This window comes from Brachyistius frenatus, unplaced genomic scaffold, assembly GCF_029030835.1.
Source record: "Brachyistius frenatus isolate BFR_SWC_R1_liver_20210118 unplaced genomic scaffold, ASM2903083v1 Contig_21, whole genome shotgun sequence".
Lineage (NCBI taxonomy): Eukaryota > Metazoa > Chordata > Actinopteri > Embiotocidae > Brachyistius > Brachyistius frenatus.
Window position 1 is genome coordinate 596,528 of NW_027210620.1, and position 21,116 is coordinate 617,643.

The 21,116-nt window shown below is 42.7% G+C and overlaps 2 protein-coding genes across 2 annotated transcripts in view; both read left to right on the top strand.

Moving 5' to 3' along the window:
• malrd1 (MAM and LDL receptor class A domain containing 1) overlaps nucleotides 1–598 on the top strand; it is a 51,517-nt gene extending 50,919 nt beyond the window's left edge. Inside the window, exon 33 of the mRNA XM_069696300.1 lies at nucleotides 49–598. Within this exon, the coding sequence (XP_069552401.1) occupies nucleotides 49–105 (57 nt within the window). The 3' untranslated portion in view covers nucleotides 106–598. The remainder of the gene's footprint in view (nucleotides 1–48) is intronic.
• A 7,888-nt stretch (nucleotides 599–8,486) lies between these two features.
• The window catches only part of plxdc2b (plexin domain containing 2b), an 85,338-nt gene continuing 72,708 nt past the window's right edge, over nucleotides 8,487–21,116 (top strand). The window contains exon 1 of the mRNA XM_069696315.1: nucleotides 8,487–8,882. Coding sequence (XP_069552416.1) covers nucleotides 8,786–8,882 — 97 coding nt within the window. The 5' untranslated portion in view covers nucleotides 8,487–8,785. The remainder of the gene's footprint in view (nucleotides 8,883–21,116) is intronic.

A 21,116-nucleotide genomic window follows, 5' to 3' on the forward strand; every position in this document is an offset into this window, starting at 1 on the left:
AGAAGTCAGTGACGTGATGTATGTCTCTTTGTGTGTATTCGTCCAAAGCAGGGTTCGAAGTGGAGAGATGCCAAGCTGTCCTTCTCCAACCCATTGTACAAATAGCCCCGTGGTGCTAATGGTGCTGACTACAGGAGCTCTGAAGCAGAAAAACGATGGACTTTTACGGGTTCATTTCGAAAGCGGACTGAGAGATACAGATAGACAGGCAACATGGGGATAGAGAGCTGGGGGATGATGCAGAGCACAAGTGTGACCAGCCGGGACTCCAACTGGTGACTTTGAATGGTGCCAGCATGGTCTCCTTGATGGACTTTATGTATTAACATTAATACAGTCGATCCGGTTTAAACTGTGTGTGTGCTCACTTGATGAGTCTGTCTTGACCTGATGAGGTGCCAAGTGGGGAGAAATGTGAAGATTGAAGATGGGATATTTTGCAAGAGGCATTTAAATGTCAGTTCTGATTAATAGCAATATTTTTTTAATTGACTTGATGTGATACTTTCATGTTAAAGTAGAAACCAAAAGCTGCTCGTCCGGGCTGCAGAAGAGCCCATGACTGTTGAATTATATCAATATCAATAACCCTAGGTTAAGTAACACTTAAAGAGGTGAACACTAATCTAGATTTATCTGCAGGAGCTCTCCTCTATACATACGCTGCCTTCTCGCTGAGACTTAGATGAGAGGATCAATACCACTCACATATTTGTCTTGCAAATATAAGGCTGCAGGCTCAGGGTGGTTAACTTAGCTCAGCATAAAGGTTGGAAACAGACTGGCTCAGTCCCAAGGTAACAAAAAATGTCAAGTTGCAGTTTTATGGGTGTAATGTGTGGGACTATTTTTTTGGGTTATCCCCTGAATCTGTAATCTAACGTGCTGATGGCTTCATATTTATAGCACAGTTAGGAGTGTGGTATTGAGCTACTCTCCTAATTCTTGGCTAGAAAGTGTTGTCCCCTAAATCTGAAACATGTTTTTTTTTTTTTTTTTACAAAGTCAAAAAAAAAATCCAGGAAATTAAATTTGGAGACTTAATTCATCCAATATGGCAGTGTATAAATGAAATGCTGTAATACTCTCACTTTCAGAAATTGTGGGTGCCTTGTCATTGGTGATTAAAGGCTTTCTTTAGTGCTGGCAAAAGCAGAAAACATCCAGTTCACTGAATTGAAAGGCTTTGCCGAACACAAGGAGCCTCCAAAAAGAGTCCTGACTTCATTAGTGATCATTTTTAATCCTCACAAGTGCAAATAAGATAGCTTGCCTCCGTTTTATTTGCAAATTAAAATCCATTACAAGTCAGCGTCTTGCAGCTGCTCTGTGTGTGGTGTCTCAAATGGACTCTCGAAGTCTCCGTATCAACCAGCACAGGGCAGGTGGATCATAAACATACAGTTAAACAAGTCTGTTATAAATGTCACGAGTGTTCGGTTACGACTCTTTTCAGGTGTGTCATCGCAAACACTCGTCCCAAATTCGACAACACGGTGATTAACAACAACTGAAACCAAGAAATACATTTTTAGACTTTAGATGACCACAATCTCCAGCGTCAGTATTGTTTAGTCTCGTTCTCCATCACTGCGGAGTCTTTGCTGAGTCTGTAGGTGGATTCTGTATCAGAGATTTATCAAAGGGTCACGGGATCAATTTCAGCCTTTGTGCTGCCCTCTTCTATTGTTTCTGCGCTGCCTCGCTGCCTTTTTATTCTGGCACACTGTTCTGCCCTTCAGAGCTAAAAAAAAAAAAGAACAAAAAAGCAGCAACTACATATTTGGTCTGAAACTGAGTCAATGCTGGACTCTGAATTCGTGCCATGAGGTTGATAAAATAAACAGCGCTTCGCCGTAAACATGTTGAATTTTCATTTCAATAGTAGTTAATATTGTCACAGGTAACGTTAAAGCAGTAGAAATGGCTCTGTGAAGCTCAAGCTCAATGTACTTGCGGATTTTTCCTGTAATTGAAACAAAACATCTACTTGAGTGAACTAACGGGTCATTTGTTTTGTTATTCCATATCAACTTAATGAGGCAGTAAATTCAATCATGGCGGAGGAAATGGAAATAAATATTTGCTAAATTCCTGCTGAAGGTAACCAGCTTAGCAGATTAGCCTTCACCGCTAGTTTTGACTGGTAGAATTCATGCACGACTTGGTTGTTTGGTTGTAAACTAAATTATGATTGATTTCAATATATTGTAAATATGAGTAGTACACTTACAAAGAAATTATTACGCCGTAGAAAAGAATAATTTCTGTGACAGAAAGCCGGGTAAATCAAGTGGAAGCAAACGGGGATGAACTTGGCTAAAGATTGACTTCATGACTTTTCCCGAGCTTTAAACTGTAATTGAACAATATAGCTACTTAAATTTCAATTAAACCTCTAAATTAGCCTTTTTCTAAACGTATTCATGATGAACAGAAGGTCACTGTAACTCGAGCAACTGGCGGAGCAGAGTAGCTCAGAAAGGAACAACCTGAATCCATTCAGTTTGTAATGTAAATGTTCAATTAAGCAATCTTCTGATTAGTTATGTAGAAATGTTTGTGTTTCCAAGTTTATTTGCTGTATAAAGACTGAGAAAGATGGTAAATCTTTGTATTATTCACGTCCCTTGTTATTCGGCAGTACAAACATGATTAATAACTGCGAGGCCAACTGTCCTGAATCACCGCGAATCCCAGAAAACGCCGGCTCGGCCTTTTCGCCGCCTCGACGTCAATGTTTGTTTGTCTCGCCCCGCGGACATTTGACCTAACAAAACAACAATCAATGCCGTGCACAAAAACCCTTCCCCACTAACATGCAAGCACATGCTCACACAAACAATGCCACCTTCCACTCGCCTTGCCGAGCTTGCACACTCTCGCATGAGGGCCTGCTGACTGTGAATGTGCAGCCATCAATGTTTTGTGTCCTGGGCGAACGTCTCTCTGGTAGTTTCGTTATTCGTGCGGTTGAATAGCGCACAGGAGAGCTGCTCCACCCCGCCAGCCTTTGTCCTTGTGCTGTTGGTGAAGCAACGTTAGTCAGCTTTTCTCACCGGAGCCATTGTTGTCACAGTTTTGCTAATCACCGAGCGGAGTCCATCTAAAGGTCACTGTTTTATTTGTGTACCTCTCTGCTCCGAGAGGCCCCCCCCCCGTCATAATAAACACTCCTGCGGAGTTCAAGCCATGACGGCCTTGAAGGACTCGTTCTGTCAAAATAACAGTTGACTCTTGCGACATTTGCATAACTATTCAGCCGTTTCCGAGCTCTCTCATCCTGAGCTGTCAGCCTGCTATCACAGCAGTCGGCCCAATTTCCTCTCTCCCTGCAGCTGAGGTTTGGGGTTACCCGACCAGCCAAGTTCGGTCAAGGTGAACCTTGCCCCCTTTTCCTCGTGGTGATAGCTCGGAATTGGTTCTCTCATCCTCTCTGGCTGAGCGCAGAGGAAAATATCTTCTTCTTATCCTCCATATTCAGTGAGAGTGGATGGCGATGAGCCCAGGAGGAAGTCCTCGGACTATTTGTCACTTATTTTCCAGATGCCTCCCGCCCCTTTATCTCTGCCTCTACAGATGGCCGAGGAGAGAAGACACTGCTGGGCTGCTTTCTGATTGGCTGATTGGTTTTGGGCTGCAAACCTGTTTTATCTACATCTTAACTGCCTCCTGTGGTGTAGAGTAAAGGTTCACTGGAACTGGAAAGATATTGTGAGGCGTGTTTTGTGCATCTTGTACAACTGGTTACACCCATTCTGATGTGTCGTAAGTCTTGACCTGTCTCATGCTCTGCTGCGTTCCCTCATTGTACACTGATGCTTTATTAGGTTTCTGTATACAAGACTGGGAAGCCAATATTTGATTAGATATTTGATAGATAGATAGATAGATAGATAGATAGATAGATAGATAGATAGATAGATAGATAGATAGATAGATAGATAGATAGATAGATAGATAGATAGATAGATAGATAGATAGATAGATAGATAGATAGATAGATAGATAGATAGATAGATAGATAGATAGATAGATAGATAGATAGATAGATAGATAGTAAAAAAATTTTTTTAAATGCACAATATATACAATAAAATAGAATCATATTAATTAAATTAAAACTAACTAAACAATAGTGTAATAGTGCAATTTCATCAAATGTAGCAAAATTAACGAGATTTTTTAACTTCTTCTTTTATTGTTTTCTTCATGAGATACACAAACAAGGTCTTAGAGTGTGATTGAGTGGAGGAAAATAGCCTCTGCAGATGGTGTATTCAGCTATGGACCAGAAGTCCAATAAATTACTCATGAGAACTTAATCAATATATGACCACTGGTGGCTAACCAACTAGTTTTCATACAGGTGAGGACTTTCTCAATGCTACTGTAGGCTTGTTGCCTTCTATTTAAATTGTTGTATTTATCTCTATATTCAGACTTGAGCTTGAACTGACCACACACTGTTCTGTTTAATTGGAAATGTTCAACAAATATTGAAAACAGTTCAGTGATGTGCGGGTGGTTTTATGGTCCGGGAAGCCAGCAGCAGGCACAAACACAAGAAAGGCAAACACGAGTTTAAATAGTTTCATTTTCCGCTTCGTGCTGCAGGTGCAGCTGTCATAATTTGTGTGATTGTGAGTTTCCTGTTATGCAGGTCCACCACTGCTGAATAAAATTGGGCAACATAAACCTTTTTCCATTTTCCACTTCAAGCGAAGCTAAATGATTGTGTGCTTTCAGGTCCCTGTTCATATTGCAGCGAGTCGGAAAAGGTAATAATGGGCAATGCTCTAATGGAAAGATCCAAACAGAGCGGAGATTGTTCTCCTCTGAGTTTTCGCTCTCTGACTGCCACACGGCCTCTTTGTTCTCTGTTTACGAAGTGGCCACGTATCATAAATATTGCGGCGACCGGCAAGTGAACAAGTGGGACCCAACTCTAGGCGTGGGTGGAACATTTCCACTCGCCACCACCCTTAGTTCTCGAGGCCTTGATGTCCCTGGAAGTGTCATTTCATGATTTCGTCACAGACGTTTTGATGCTCTTTCAGGTTGCCCCGTGGAGGCCGAGTGCGGTGTGGTCGGCAGCCAAGCAAAAGTTCACGGCGTCTGTGATTGATCTGGATTTATGTCACAGTAGAAGGAGACTTGAGACAGAAAAGGTTTAGTGAGATACTGAAAGAGGAAGCTTTCAGTGTGGTCATCTGAGGACTCGCCTGTCCTCTTTCTGCTGGAGTCGTGGAACAAGGTGATTAGAGGGGCAGACTGCCCGGAGAGCTGCGGCCGCTGAGTCTCGACCGCTGTGGGGATTGAACGGCTAGGTTTGAGCTGTGAGAGAGCGTGTGGAGCCTCGGGAGCTGAATCACATTGCATCGTGATGCTCGACTGCATCTGATTCAGAGAGATGTTTTACGGTTTAAACGGCCACACTGCACGTGTCAGCAATAATCTCCTTTTATGAGGTGATAGATCACTAAGCAGCATGTTGTATATTTCTATCTGTGTTTGCTCTGCAGACACTTGATATACGCCGCTGCGGCTGATGAAGAGGTGTGTGTTGATCGAATCATGCCGAGGGTGATTGGGATTTATGTGAGAAAGTGAACGTGTCACGATCGCGGACAGGGCTTCTCAGCAGATATTTATTCGAGTCTTATGATCATAACGATGTCTGCCAGAGCTATTTCAGAGGGAAGCGAAAGAAACACGTCAACACAGTGGCACACTCACTTCCTCTGTTTCTAAATTGTGGGATTTCATGAGTTTTCACACATCTCTGAACGCCTCATCCACAGCACTCTGGTGCTAGGACAAATAACAGATTTAACCTTCAGGATCTTTCTGGATTTCAGCAACCAGTTGACAAATGTTCGATTCCTAAGGCTTTGCTATTTTTAATGTCTGGTCTTTTCTTATCACCCGTCTGTAGGCATTTTAGGAAAAGCCAATCAAATTTTGCCCCATCTCAATCATTCAATCATTCCACTGCTGTCAAATTTTAAATTTGTTCTTCTCTCTGCTGCTTACATACAGTGCCCACGACGAGCTCATCACAATCCTCTTCTCATCATGTCCAGATCTGCGGTTGCTGAAATCACCAACCTACCCGGTGTTTATTGTCATGTCTCCCTGTGCTGTTCTGTTCTCTCTTTGCTGTTCCCTCAACCCAACTGCTCGAGATAAATGGCCACCTGTCCTTGAGCCTGGTTCTGCTCGAGGTGTTCTCCTGTTAAAAGGGAGTTTTTCCTTCCAAATGATGGCGGTTATTCTTCCTATTAAAATAGAGGGTTTTTTTTTCCTTCCAGCTGTCGCTCATGTAGGAATTGTTAAATTCTTGGGTTCTTCTCTATTATGTGTAAGCTCTATGTCTATGTAAGGACCTTACGGTCTCATTTGCGAACTGGCACTATGTAAATTGAATTCATCAGATCAGCACCACCACCAGTTTTTAAATGTTCCCATCCCCAGTCATCTTATTTAAACCATTTAACAGTTGACTTTGTTTTACATGTGTGTCTAAAACATGTTTGGAAAGAAAGAGAAAACTGAACATTCACCATCACCCTATACATTTTACTGATCCTGGCACAAAGCAGCAGTTTCATGTATTTCGTGCCGAAACAGACTCCCATCCTACAACAGCTGCACCCGCTTTGTTGGCAGTCAACACTGTAAAGATAATGGGATGGATGAATCTGAGTGACCAGTGAAGATATTCAAGGTAATGACTAATCACTGCCAAAGCTTTGGAGGTGATTGTTATTTATTGATTTTTTTTTTTTCTTGTTCCGCTGAGAGACACTTCAAGGATACTTGTGATTTCAGACTGTGATGACTTAAATTTTTCTTTATCCACTAATATCCATTCAGCACAGGAAAACTACTTTAAATGTTCAAAATGCTGCCAAGTAAATTATAAAAGGAGTCCTTTATGCAAGAGTTTCTTCTCTATATTAAGCTTTTCCATGACTGTGGTGCAGCTTCTACATTCCCACAGTGAGTGTCTTAATTGGAACAAGCACGCGGTCCCAAGTTATCCTTCCTGAGCAAAATGAGCGCCAACCAAGCAACGAGAAAGAAAAAGTATATGGTGAGCTGTCCCGAGTGCAGAGCGAGAAATAGAGAGAGAGAGAGAGAGAGAGAGAGAGCTGCCTCGGAAAAAAGAAAGGAAATGTTCCCTCACATGAGAGCTTTCCAAGTTCCTGCCCTTCAATGTCTGACTGCTTCTGAGAGAAGTGAAAACACACGATCAAGAGAGGGAACATCATCAGACATTTTCTGGTCATTCAAGTCTGGATTTAAGTTCAGGATTTTGTCACCATTAGAACGGGACTATATCCTGCTTTATATCCATCCATTAATCCAAATCTTTTGTTTTAGGTGTTTGAGATTCTGCAGTTTCTTTAACATCCCAGAAAACATTATTAACATGGTTTTAATGGCTCAATACTTCATTAATCTTCCCTGATTTAATAAGAGCTGCTTATTGACAGAAAAAGAAGAGTCCAACTGTGAAACATGGATTCTGAAATGCTCTGTAGCTCTTATTGATATTGATAGTTGCCTACTTTTTTTTTTTTTTTTTTTTACAAATCACTACCTTCTCAAATCCCAAATGAGTTTGTGCAGATTTCTGTTTTTGGTGTTTTAACAGCTTCCTCATGCAGAGATTTAACATGGACTTTGACCTCTTCAGGATCCAACTGACCCCAAATTTAAGTGACATCACTGTGTCATTCCACAATATACAGTAGGTGTTCATGCATAGCTTTGTCTTTTTTTTTACAAACAACTTACTTTTCCATTTAAATATTAATTTTCTTTTCTTCAGACAGTTGTGTTCTGCAATTATTTTTGACTTTTTCACACAGGACAGCAAAGTAGAGCCAAAGTCAAGACAACACAACGGTTAAATATCATGATCTACCTCACACCTGAAGAGGGCGCTCTCACAATTCAATCACCTGACTACAGAATAGGTGAGACGGGACAGAACTTTAGTCTACAAATCTTTATTTTCAGACAGTCAGGAAAATAAGAGAGATATTAACTTGAATAGCTCCGATACAACCTAAACCTCTCGTATAGTTAATAATATACCCCTTATAAAAACAAAACCCTCTGCTGGTGAAAGCGTCTCTTTTGTCTGCTGGCAAACAGTCACAACAGCAGCTCCTGAGGCTCCACAAGCCTCCCTGCTGCCAACATCTTCCCACATCACTCAAACGTTGCATGTCAGACAAGGTACCCAATGTATATCCCAATGCAGAAAACCGACAGCTTTGTGTGTTTGCCTCCTCTGGTTCACACGGAGCATCAAGCAGAAGAAGCGGAGTCATTGGCTCCGAGGAGTTGATGACGGGGAGAGAGCGCACTGTCTTCTCCAGGAGCGCATCAGCCTCTCTCTCTCTCTCTCTCTCTCTCTCCCACACTCACACACACACACACACACACACTGCACCTCCGTCCAGTGGGATGAGACCACAGTGCGAGGCTGAGATGCGCCTTCATGCGGTGAACTTTTTCTTTTTCTCGTTTTAATTTGGTTTATTTTGGAGAGGCGGAGAGCGCGTTTGCTGCCCAGGAGCGCGCAGTGTGGCACACGCTGGAACAAACAAACAAACAAAAAAAAACACAGCTCAGTGCAGCGCAGGCAGGTTTCCCTTTTAAAAGCAGCAGGAGAGTTACGGAGTCCACCAGTGTCGGTGCAGGAGAAAGACGGACTCTTGAAAGCCACCGGGATACTGAGGAGCATTCAAGCAACTGAACTTTGGATATGGCGACCGCGAAGACGTTCGACCTTCTCGTTGGAGTTGTTTTAGTTTTGCAGTGTGTGGGGAATGTGCGAGACGAGGAGATCGCCGCCAGTGACGGTAAGGAAATGGCACCTTACAGCATTAAGCGGACCTGTTAAGATCTGCGTTTTAACGAGTCAAGTTCGTGCAGAAGTCCGTGTGCAAAGCGTGCACGATTGAACGCTGCAAACACAGGTGGAGTGCTGGTGTGCAGAATTCTGCATGAGGATGACTGTGTTTTATGCTCAGATTGCATTGTTTGTTGCAGCTGCAGGAATCCTGTATTTGTCAGGTTTGAATAGAAGCAGAGGATGTGAGCCTGCAGGAAGAAGAGTGGACACACTCCCGGAGGCTGTTTCTCTTTTTTAGTTTAAGAAATCTGATTGAAGAAAGCTGCCATAACACACTAATTTACTCTCTTTTGTCTACATCAAACACTTGTTTTCATTCTAATCATCATATTTTCACAACAACAAGGTTCACTTGATTGCTTTGCTTTTTCTCATATTTGCTCAAGCAATGCCTTCAGGCTGAGCTGATTATTAACGTATACAGTAATTTGCAGTCAAGGATCCAGTTCAGCATGGTGCAAAGTCAGATTTTCCTCTTATTATTCTTCCTTCTGTAACCTGCAACATGCTGTTGGATGGCAGTGTCACACATCTGCAACTTTAACATCTGTGCAGGTGCTTTCTTTGCTGGATAGCTGCATGTTCAGTCCTTCTTGATGTCCTTGGACTGTAAAATACAGTCCAAATGGGAAAATGAAGACTCCAGTATGAACAATATACCTACTGTAAAGCGAGAGCACCTAAAAATCCCCCACCTCACCCCAACCCTTAATCTCAAATCTCGTCCATCCCACATCAGCTCGCCCTCAGACAGACGGCAGAATCAGTTCATGCCAGAATCGTTTCTTTTCACACAGGCGGGCTCTTGTTTCCCAGGGCTTTTATTGCTGGCAGCAAATTTTCATCACGTATCAGATAGTGGTTGGAGAAATGTCTGTCTGCTGACAGTGACTGGAAATTGAACTCGCATGTGTGTGAGCGCAGACCACAGTTACAGGAATGTATAGCTCTGATTTGGGAGAGAGAGAGAGAGAGATGCTGTCAGATGTGTGTGTGACCGTTTGCACACAGGCACAAACACACATCCTTTTCACACTTTCACACAGTCACACTTAGCCCTTATTCATGAATTCAATCAATCTCCGGGACTGTGCTGCGCTCCGGCTCATTTGGCATCAGTGCTTGTTTTAAAACTGATATACAACCTGGAATTAATTTTTTTTTTCTCCTGGGAAAACTACCAGATTAAAGCCTGTTTTGGGAGATTACAAGATTAAGGAAATCTCCACAACACCAGCAAAAAAAAAAAAAGTAGGAAGAGAGGAAAAGAGGACCCTTTCCCCTCAATGTGCTTCATCAATCCATCTCCCGCTCGAGCCGGACACAGTCTGTATGTAGGACAGTATTTTTAGACATTTTGGGTGAGGTGCTTCCCCGGTCGTTGACTGACCTCAACTCTTGTGCTGCTGGAAGGAGCAGCCCCGGTCATTCCTCAGAGAGGCCTGTATTAATAGAGCGCAGGTGAGCTCCTCCACTCTCTGGCCGTCCGCTGGGAAGATATAATGCGCCTTTCACCAGCAGAAAAGATTTCAGATCCTCTGAAAGTGTCTCAGCAGTCGAGCCCGAGATGTGAGGACGCACTGGAGCATTCACGTTCCCTCCTTAGATTTATTAGTTAGCTGAGCTGAGGAGCACATCTGGGCGAAATTACACAACATCCTGTAGGCTTAGTGCGTCAATTTCTTTTTTTTTTTTTTTTTTTAATTTATCTAATTTTGTTTTCAAGCTTTCAGTCTGTGGCTCTGTGAAGTTCACCCCGTGACACACGCAGCAGTGGCACTCTCACAAAAATGGGTCTGATTTTGGGGTTAATTTGCACTGTTGGAGCTTTTTTCCTTTAGAGTGGAAAAATAGAGATGTTCCACTTGAGTCTGGAGTGTGTCTGATAGTGGAATAAGAAGGGAGAGCGTGAGAGAGAGAGAGAGTCTTGCCTCATGTAATGATGTGGTCTGATTTAAAAGCTCGTGCTCAAGGCTGTTAATGTGCTAAGATTGCGGTTGTGTGTGGAATCTCATTTCGTTGTGGATGCTGGGAGTTTGGAGTTTCTTTTTTACGGGCTCGGGGAGGTCGACAGAGGGTTAAACCGCTCGCTGGGCTGCAGCGATGTGGACGTCTCCAGCTCCAACGCGCTGGTCCTCGTCCATCATGCTGCCAGCAGCTGCCCCTGCAATCATGCAAACACACACCCGGAGGCACACGGGCACGTGAGCTGCAGAGAAACATGCAGAGACGGTCTCTCACAGAGTTCGTGATAGGTGGGTTGGACTCACTTTTATGTTGGTGAACTACCTGCATTCATCGAGCTCTACAGCCGGCAGATCTCTTATTGTTGTCCTTTTTTAACGGGTCTCTCTCTAGTGAGTCTCGTTTCTTTCTCTCTTGACACTACAGGTCTCTGCACTGATGACATGGATGAATTTTTGCTGTCTCTGCATCATCGGGTTCCTCACCGTCCACCTGTTTAATGCACATTTTTAATTTGCATTTAGAATGAGGGGAAACACCACAAATATGTGGAAAAGGCGAACTACTATGAGAAGGCTGAGGTGCATCGAGGGAAACAAAATGCAGTGGAGTAAATCATGAAGTACATGAAGTAGAAACTTTAACGTTTTAAGACCTGTGTACATATGTGCCATATTTCTGACCCGTTTTCCACATCGTATTTGTTGGTTTGAGTTTTGACTTGGGCTTTTTTAATGGAGTCATCTTAGTGCGCCCTCTTTTTCTCCTGCTATGTCTGAGTGGAACTGGACAATTGGCACCAGTAGCTGTTTACCAACTCCTGATAGTCTCACAACACAACTAGATGCAGATGCAAATTCTTTTTCTTTTACTGGTTTGCAGGAATTCGGTTACATTTGTGCAATAATTGAATGGAAACCTGTGTTTCCATGACAAACACTGCCCCGTTTCTCTCTTGTGGTTTTAATGCTCTGTAGATGATTCTCAGCATACAAAATGGGAGGTCCAGCTCGGTCTCCTACAGTGAGGAGACTGTATGTAAGCCTTCTTGGAATCTCACCCCCGCCGTTCCTCCCCCATCTCTCCCTCTTTCTGACATTGCACATTTCAGAACGGACAGAATGAGCTAGCTTCTTTATTGGCCCTCTGAATGACCTGCTGAAAGGAGCTGCCATGAATGGATGACGGGGGGTGGGGTGGTATGAGGGGGTGACAGACAGGGAGGGGTGGCGGCTCGGCTTATTGTGCTGCCCTGTATGCAGCAACAGCAGGCCATGCCATATCGTCCCCCCCTTACCAGCATGCAACAGCAGCACCAGGTTCCTGCATTAGTCACGCCTGGCCCTCGGCGCTCCGCTCCCCGCCCCCTTTTAGTCCGGGAAGAAGCTCAGCCTGTCGGCTTGAGAGGGCCGGAGCGGCACACCGAGTTCAATAGGCTCAGAAACAAAGAGCAAAGGAGGCCACTAGTTAATGAAGCCCAGTGCAGTTAAGCTCCTCTTTAGGCTTTCTCTTATTGTCTTTCATGTGGTTCAAAAGCTCCTTCACCTCCAATTGTTGCAGCGCTCTGCTTGAGTTATCACGACTTGGAGGAGCAGTAACCACTCGCTGGCATCTTCTCCTCCGTTGAGATTTGTTTAGTTAAACCGGAGCAGCACATTTATGTCCAAAACCATGTCTGTCAAGCCCGTTTGAAAAGGTCAGAGGCAGGAGCAGGAGACCTGTGATGGTTAGGGCAATGAGGATCTGGATGTCAGTGGTTCAGTGAAGGATGACGAGCATTTTCCATTCATGATAAACATCCCCTCCCCTCCACAGACGATTCCAAATCTGCCAGTAGACCACAGTCAGGCTGTTATCTGCTCCTCCCGTTGACGCTGCTGAGGGATGCTGCCATAGCGGAGATGCTAGATAATCAGCTGAGGAGTGGAGCGAGTAAAATCATTTTCATTTTTGGTTGGAGGAGCTGTTTTCTTCTGCGTGGAGGGGAAAATTTGAGAGGATAACGAAGAGAGGGAGGAGTCTCAGAAAACACGGCAGCTTTTCCTCTTTGCTGACCTTCACAGTGTAAGAGGAGACGATTACAGTAGAATATAAACAAATATACGACACTCTACAGTGTAATAAGTGAAGTGAGGAAAAATAAATAGTGGGGAAATTGTTCTATAGAGCACTTTTTAATGTGTGTGTTTTTTTTTTAAATTAATCTATTAGTATTTGTTTTATACAAATGAATCAAAAAGATTCTAAAAATCATGCAAAATGATTGTAGTCGGCTAAAATAATCAGGATCAGGTGAATATGTAATTATTGTGGCAGGCCAAAGCGGCTACCAACGGTGATGTCACCCGCTGGTTTGTGAACATCTGTCATGAGTTTGGATTTTGGCTGTCGCCATCTTGCTTGTTTGGAGTAGTTTGGAGCCAGAAGTGACCATATTTGGTCGAGCTGGGAGGAGCCAGCAGTGGATCTGATTCGATCTGATTGGAAACCTGACAACATCACATCCCACATCACATCCCACCCACCAATAGTAGAAACCTGACTGCACCACAGGCCTGTCAATCAAACAGACATGCCCCCAAACACACAGCTTTTTGAAGTCTATTTTCTAATTAATGACGGGATCATTTTCAGTGAGCCACCAGAAAACTAATAAGAAGGAATGACTTTAGCTAATGATATGATAATGACTTTGTATTTTATGAGAGAAGTTGAATGGGAGTCTATGGAGCTGTAGGCTTTTTTTTTTTTAACCACCCCTAGTGGTCCTCGGCGGTATTCCAGTTAATGGTGCTTCGTCATTGGCTTCATTTTTCAGACCTGGAAGCTACGTCCACTTTTATATACAGTCAATAGAAAGGCCGTGCTGGGACCGGGGACCATTGTACTCAGGCAGGTACAGATTAATGGTAGCTGATGTGGAAGCGCCCTCTGTTTCTCCAACTGAATTAGACTGTAGCTGCACAAGAAAAAGATCCGTGTACATGGAAAATATCCATATGAATAAGACCAACACACCATAAAGTGCAACACTGACCATCCCTTTATATTGTGGAAGTTTTTTAGTGAGCATTTTTCCTCTGAAGTTAATCTGGCTTGTGTTAATACCATTCACATGCACAATGTTTCCACTTTTCTGCTGTATGCTGAGGACCGCTGGAGTGTTGAGTTATTGGTGAACATATTCTTTTAGTTTGGCTGACTTGATGTTTATGCAGGATCTTTTGAGTGACTCATTAAACCACAGCAGGTCTTAGAGGGGTTACATACCGGCACTAATAAGCCCGATACACACCAGTAAATGACTCCTTTTTAAAGGCAGTAACTTCAGGTTCACAGTGCTGAATTTCAGGTTTTATACAGGATAAAATGGCTTTCTGGCTGTCATTCAACTAGAAGTCTGTAACATGACTCCCTGTTGGCTAATATCTGGTAAAACATCTGAAAGAAGTAATGATGTGAAACCCAGATGTGTGATTTCATACTTGATACTTGGTGGACCCGTTAGAGATGCATTTAGTCCTTTTATTTGTCTAATAGGAATAAGACATACAAAAATTCATTGCAGGTGTTACGGTATGAGGAAATAGATAGATATATAATAGTTTTCATGACATTGAAAACGTGGATTTCTTTTTCTTCTTTTTTTTAACCTCCATCTGGGTCATTCTTTTCCACATATAGACCCCAGCAGGTGCCCGTTCTGTAGCTGTGCATCAAAACACAAACCAGCTTCCCCCCATGTGACAATTATCTATGGTCCCTGCCACTTTCTCCTGCGGTGCCTGCACCGAAATGATGGAAGGGATCAGAAGATTTGATGCGCTCACTGAGGAAAGTTGAAAGAAGTGAGTCTGCAAAGGGAAACAAAGTGTTGCATGCTTTGCTATCGCGAAGGAGAGAAGACAGCGTGGTGTTTTCAGGCCGTCCAGGCATGCTGAAAGAAGATAAAGTGTCTGCCCGCCGGAGGAGCCTGTCACCCCACATTGCAGCAGGCTTCATATCCTAAACCCAGCAGGAGCGCCGCCTTGGCGTTGTCCCACAAAGCCAAGTGTCACTCACGGGTTTTATGGCATGCTGCTACATGCCTTTGCCTCTCACACGATGTATATGTGTCTGCCTCTGTCAGCCACCGTGCAGCAGTTTCCACCGTTGTCTGCTTTCTTTTATTCTTTATTTTTGAAAATGCAGACAGGGGCTAGTAAAGTACATCAAGGATAGGATCAGCTTGTTGCTGTTCGGGCTAGGTTTCAAACCGCAATACTTTTTGGGTCTAGACTGAAATTTGGTAACGAGGGCTTGGTCAGATTCTTTGTCTTGTTTACTCAGGTTTCAAGGACTGGCGGAAACATTTCAGAGGTTTATCTTCTTTTGTTAAAATAAACTCTTTTCTCTTGGAAATCACGTTATGAGTAAGAATTGCTTTGGTTCTGGTGCCAAAAATTCTGTCTTGTATTGGCACCAGTTGACCTATTTAATTTTTAGATTTTCACTAAACCTCGAACTGGGAACGGCATGCTTGTCAATTGGATCTGTCATTATAATGAAACAGCTTCCAGAGTGATACTCTGCATATAAAGAGCCAGGATTCTTTCTGAAACCAAAACAAACCAGATACAAAATAAAGTGCACAGGATTGAATAATGCATGTGCCTCTTTTAACATAAGCAATTAACAGTAGAAACATTAAGGGTGGCTAAGTTTAGCTAACGGTCAAACCTGAAGTCAGAATTTGTGATTGATTTCGGTGCCTTTTTGAGGTCGATTGTGTCGGCAAAATGCAAAACACTCTCATTGTTATTCATGTGTGCAATCAAATTTAACTCAACGTCAAACCCAAGCTTAGACTGACCTGCTCCTTGGTCTGTTTATCATGTTAATAGCATGCTCAATCCAAAACCCATCAATTACAGTTTTATAACATACAGTCGGTTGCTCCCGCCTCTAAAAGCTGCCCGGTGTAGCATGTAGCCTTTGCAACGATTAGCCTGCTATCGCTGTACACACTTGAGTATGTTCAAACGATGTGTTGAACTGCGCCAAGCGACTCCTCGCAGACATTTCCCTGTTGCAGGTCCAATGGCGTTGCCTTTGTTACTCTGCCCGGAAAGTGTCTTAACGTCCCCTGTCCAGAAGTTTCTCTTTCCCCACCAAACTCGTCCTGACAAGGAACAAGTATGCCCCGCAGCAACTGCTTTTCATAGTGCAACACAGACTCCGACGGGCCAGAGACTTTTTGGGTGAAATGAAAAGGTTTACAGTCACCAGTGTATTTCTGTGCGAGAAGACAAAGGCTTTGATGACAGCATCAAAGTTGTTTTCCGTTTGCCACATCACATCAGTAATATATAGGCTGAACGATTGGTTCAGGATGTGGAAACTGTTTTTTTTTTTCCTGTTGTCATGTGCTTTTCTGGTGAACACACTGTTCCATATACTTGACGGCATGTTGTGGCTGGTGGAAAACAATCAATTCATATCTTGAAACAAAAAACACCACAGACATTCACATTGACTCAGATGTATGGGCCCTGCAGCCTCCAGAAATTAAAAGTGGACATCGTCATCTGTCATCGTAGATGCTGGAAAGAAGTGTCAACACTGAAGTCAACATTATGACTTGTTTTGGTTATTCCCTCCTCGAGTGAGTCATGAAGATTCAACACAGTCACTTTTGTAACACATCTGTAAAGCTTTTCTGATGGCTGTTCATCACTTGACCCTTCATGAATCAGAACTGCCAGGAATGGGAGGATAAAGGAGTCCTCCCGGAAGCCAGCAGAGGTTTTTGGAGGTCAGGGTGATTTTTGTTTTGGAGCACACAGTCTTAGACTTGTTCCGGAGTCTCCCAGCTGTCCAACCTCCTAACTTTGCACTGAGCTCATCCTGAAGCTGTAAACAGCAGGCCACTTGGCCGGGCCTTTATAATGGGAGTAACTGCAGATTTCCATCCATGTCCTTTTTAGATTTTCATCCTCAGACCTTGTAAACAAATAGCACCACGTAAGCAGCACCAAGCATGTGAAGACTGTATTTTCCCCCAAAATCCCCATCAGATGACGCCCACCTACCTTTCCAAATATGCATATTATCAACTGTCCATCCCAATATACATATAAATTAGGGTCAACGAGGTCCTATACCAAATATACACACAATTTGTTGAGCTCATACAATAGTAACATACTTAAACCACCAAATGTTCTGGAAAATAAGTTTAAATGTACAAATCTGACCACTGTTTACAACTTTTTCTATTCTTACTTGTTCCAACACATTTGACGATACAAGCTCGATTAAGCAAAACGTGAGCCGAACCAAAAGGACAAAAATAAATTTAAAAAAGCAAGTGTTTCTGATAAATTAGGTTTAGTTTGTGCCAGGTGTTCAGGTTTCTGTCTCCTCGCCAATGCTCTGAGAGCTCAGCCCCGAGCCAGGAACAAAGGCTCGCTTTGAGTCTTTGTGGTGATGAAGTGCAAGGTGGAAGAGCTGCCTTTGTGTGTGTGCACTGTGAGTCGGAGAAACTGGGAGAGACGAGTAACACTTCTCATGCTCTGCCCAGGTAACTAGACACTTTCTGGTCTTAATCCAGTCGTCTGTCCTGAAATGACTGTGGGAATTAATTGTGTTTTCTTGTACAGTCTTGCAAGAAGCGAGCGTCCTGGTATCAGTGGAGGTCTGGGTGTGGTGAAGTGTACACGGTATGACCCAGAAGGCAACAACACATGAATTTAATGGCCACGATAGATCAAAGTCCTTGGTTTGGCTTCGCAAGCACTAAATTGACTGGGCTGTGAGCCTCAGTCTGACTGCTCTATTAAACACAGGTATTTGTTACGTAAACCTGAGTATGAATATGCCTCAGAATACTTAGCTTTTTCTTTTCCTGTCCTTTTTACTTTGAGGGAAAAAAGGACAGTGCTTTTGCAGGAGGAGAAAGTGGGAGGGCGGCTCTCAATAATTCCCCCCCTCTGAGCTGATAGGTCTTTGGTCTCGTCTCTAAATGTGCAGTATTTGCTCACTGAGTGTCACTGAGAGCGAATGCACTTCAGATCTGGGCCAGTCCTGCTGAAGTACTCTGTCACCCCTCTAAGACTGTTAAGCTGCTCTGCTTTAGAAATGCATTACTAGGCAACACAGTAGTGCAGTTGTCAGTGGTGTCGTCTCACAGTCTAAAGGTCCGTGGTTCGATACCCGCCTGGGACTTTCTATGTGGAATTTACATGTTCCTGCATAACTAATAACCTAAAAGTAAAATATGTCGTCCAGAAATGCATTACTATTTCCAGCAGCAATGTGTCTATTAAAATGAGAAAATATATTCATGTTAGGCTGCTAGCAATGTCCTGCCCACAGAAAGTGATATACAACCTTTGTTATGGCGGGATTCTTAGACAGAAGCACGAACCGCATCATAAAGCAGTAATTGACTCCCATTTAAAACCCTTTGTCTCCTGTGCCCCTGAATTCACTAATTAGATGGAAAGTCAATTAGTGTGAGCAGTTTAATTATGAATATGTTATTCATACCACTGCACAAAGGAAATAAATGTGCCTTTCTCTCAAACAGGTGGGGGTGAAACCCTCCAATCAGTATGAGTGACAGTAAAAGATTAGCATTCACCCATGGGGTCATAAAAGTATAGAGGCCCCGAGATGCAAAAACAACAGCACTGGACAAAACGCTACAAAAAAACAAAAACAATAGATATAAAAACCACAGTTTGGGAAATGGAACAATAAAAACAACATTTCAGAAAACACATTTTAGAAAAAAACAAAATGAAATACAAAACATTTCAGAAAGTGCAACATTTTATAAAACAAAGCAATGAAACAAAAAAACAGAATTTTAGAATTTTTTACGTCATTTTTTCTGTTATTTTTTTATTTTTTATTGCGTCTTGTTACTGTCATTGGGCTTTGCACCTCTGCGCCTCCGTATGAAAGGTAAAATAGAAAAAAAAAAAAGTATTTTCTCTGCATATCCAGCCTTATTTTGGTGTTACTGTCTGACCTAGCGCTAGTGTTGAGAGGTTTATCATCGCACTGGTGTCCTACAGCCACCAAAAGCATTTATGTGTCTTGGCTTGAGGAGGTCCAGCTATTGATTAAATGTCTGGCCGGTCCCTATTCACCTGACGGCCTCTGGTCTCGCCAACACGGAAATTATTCAAGGTGCCAACACACTTTGCATCATTGCAACTTAGACTTGCTCGCTGCCAACCCAACTTCATCGAAACACATTTATTTAAAGTCATAAATAAAGAGGTGTGGAGATGTAATTTGACATCAGTGATGCCATAAATATTCTATCTGCTTTGTTTTTGACTTGATCAAATGAAAGACCTGCTTTCCAGCACACATGGGGGTCAAATATGAAATGCCCTCTCTCCAGAGAGCTGCCAAACTAGAGATATATGCCCTGAAAATCCCATCTATCGACAAGGAGCCAAAATTGAAAATGAGAGGTGGTGAAATGAATATAAATGAGTTATTTGATGTCCTTCTTTGCCACGAGCCTGCCCCAAATGGCTGGCAGACATGCAGATTTTCTTTTGAAGGCCTCCACCCGATAGGCAGCTCTTCAGTAATCTATCATTTCCCTGCTGCTACAAAGCCAATTGGACTGGTGTTGGTGACATAACAGGATTTTTAATATGTCACTTGAAGTCGCGCAGACCTTTTCTTCAAATGCTATATGAAATATCCTTGTGAGAACTACTGGTGCTATGTGACCCCTAATTGAATTTATCACGGATTAGACACCAACCAAAGCAGGAGATGACTTAAAAAAGATGCCATTCAACAGAGGATTCCTTTTTTGAGCTCAATAAGAACAATTGATCATCTACCGAGCTTAAAAAGCTAAGTTATGGTGGAGGAAAAGTGGTAAAACAGCCAGTTCATGTGTTTTCTGTGAAGAACATTGCTGCTTCAGGGCTTCTTTTGTCTTCTCGGATGTAGAGCCACGTGCGGAGAGTTTGTGGGAGTGTTTTCCTCAGTGATTCGGAGGATCAGCTCTGATCAGAGGAGACGATCGGATCAACAGATCACGAGCTGTGGGAAATACTGTGTTTTACTGTGAGCACATCATCTCTGCAAGCAACTGGGGCTGAAAAAGATGAACTGGAGGTTTTATTGTCATAATCAGTTCATGCTTCCTCTGTCTGCCTGCATGCGTTTGTCTGTGTGTAAATTTGTGTATAATGTGAGCCCTTCTACAGTTTGATGGTGTTGAGCAGCCACTTCACAGCCAGCCATCCGCAACTGCCAGCTATTGATTGTATATTTTGTGTAAATTTATGGAAAGGATGAATTCGTTTGGGAGAATTCTTTGCAGAATGTCATTGATGCAAAGATAAAGATGAAGGTCAGGTCTGCTCATTTAGCACCTTTAACACTGGTGATATTCTTAGGAGTAAGTTATTTGTGTGTGAAATTTCCTAATATTATAAAAAATTTATTCTTTGTTCTATGAATATTGTTACTGGTAATTTGTTCTTGTGCCTGCGAGCCTTAAATCCATCTCCTTTTGGACCACAAAATAAAGACGGCACACTAGCTAGCCTCTCCTCCTTTGTATAACGTGGGACAAACACAACAGCACACAAGAGCTGATGTTAAAAATACGTGAATTTTAGCAATCCTGTTAACGATAGCAAATTTAGCTAACTAGCTTTTTTTTTCTCCACTTTAGCCATTCTGACTTATATGGAGTGAAAATAGTGCAAAAACAAATGCACAACAGAATTTAAAAAAAAAATTGTTTTACACTGCATAAAACATTTTTTTTACAATGATGAATCTTTGATATCCGATATAAATATCCCGTTTTAAATATTTTAGATTGATTTTAGATTTTAGTCCAACCAAAAGGATTGAATCAGTCAATAGGGCACCACAGACGATGGCATGTCTCCAATCTTAAATCTTAGATCAGCGAGACGTAAAGAGACCCGTCGAACGACAGAATAACAGTCTTTGACTCGTTACCTGGATGCAGTCAGGACCTCCTCCAGCCGATGTCCTGGCATCCTGTTAATACTCCTGTGTCACATGTGATTAGCAATAGAGCTCTAATGACCACCTGGCTGCCGCCTGTGCTGCCACAAGGCAGAATGACCCTGAGCGACCGACTGAGGATGTGTTTTTAATAAGCCGGTGGTCACGTAATGGGTTATGAGCATTCACACATCCTGCATGTCTTATCTGA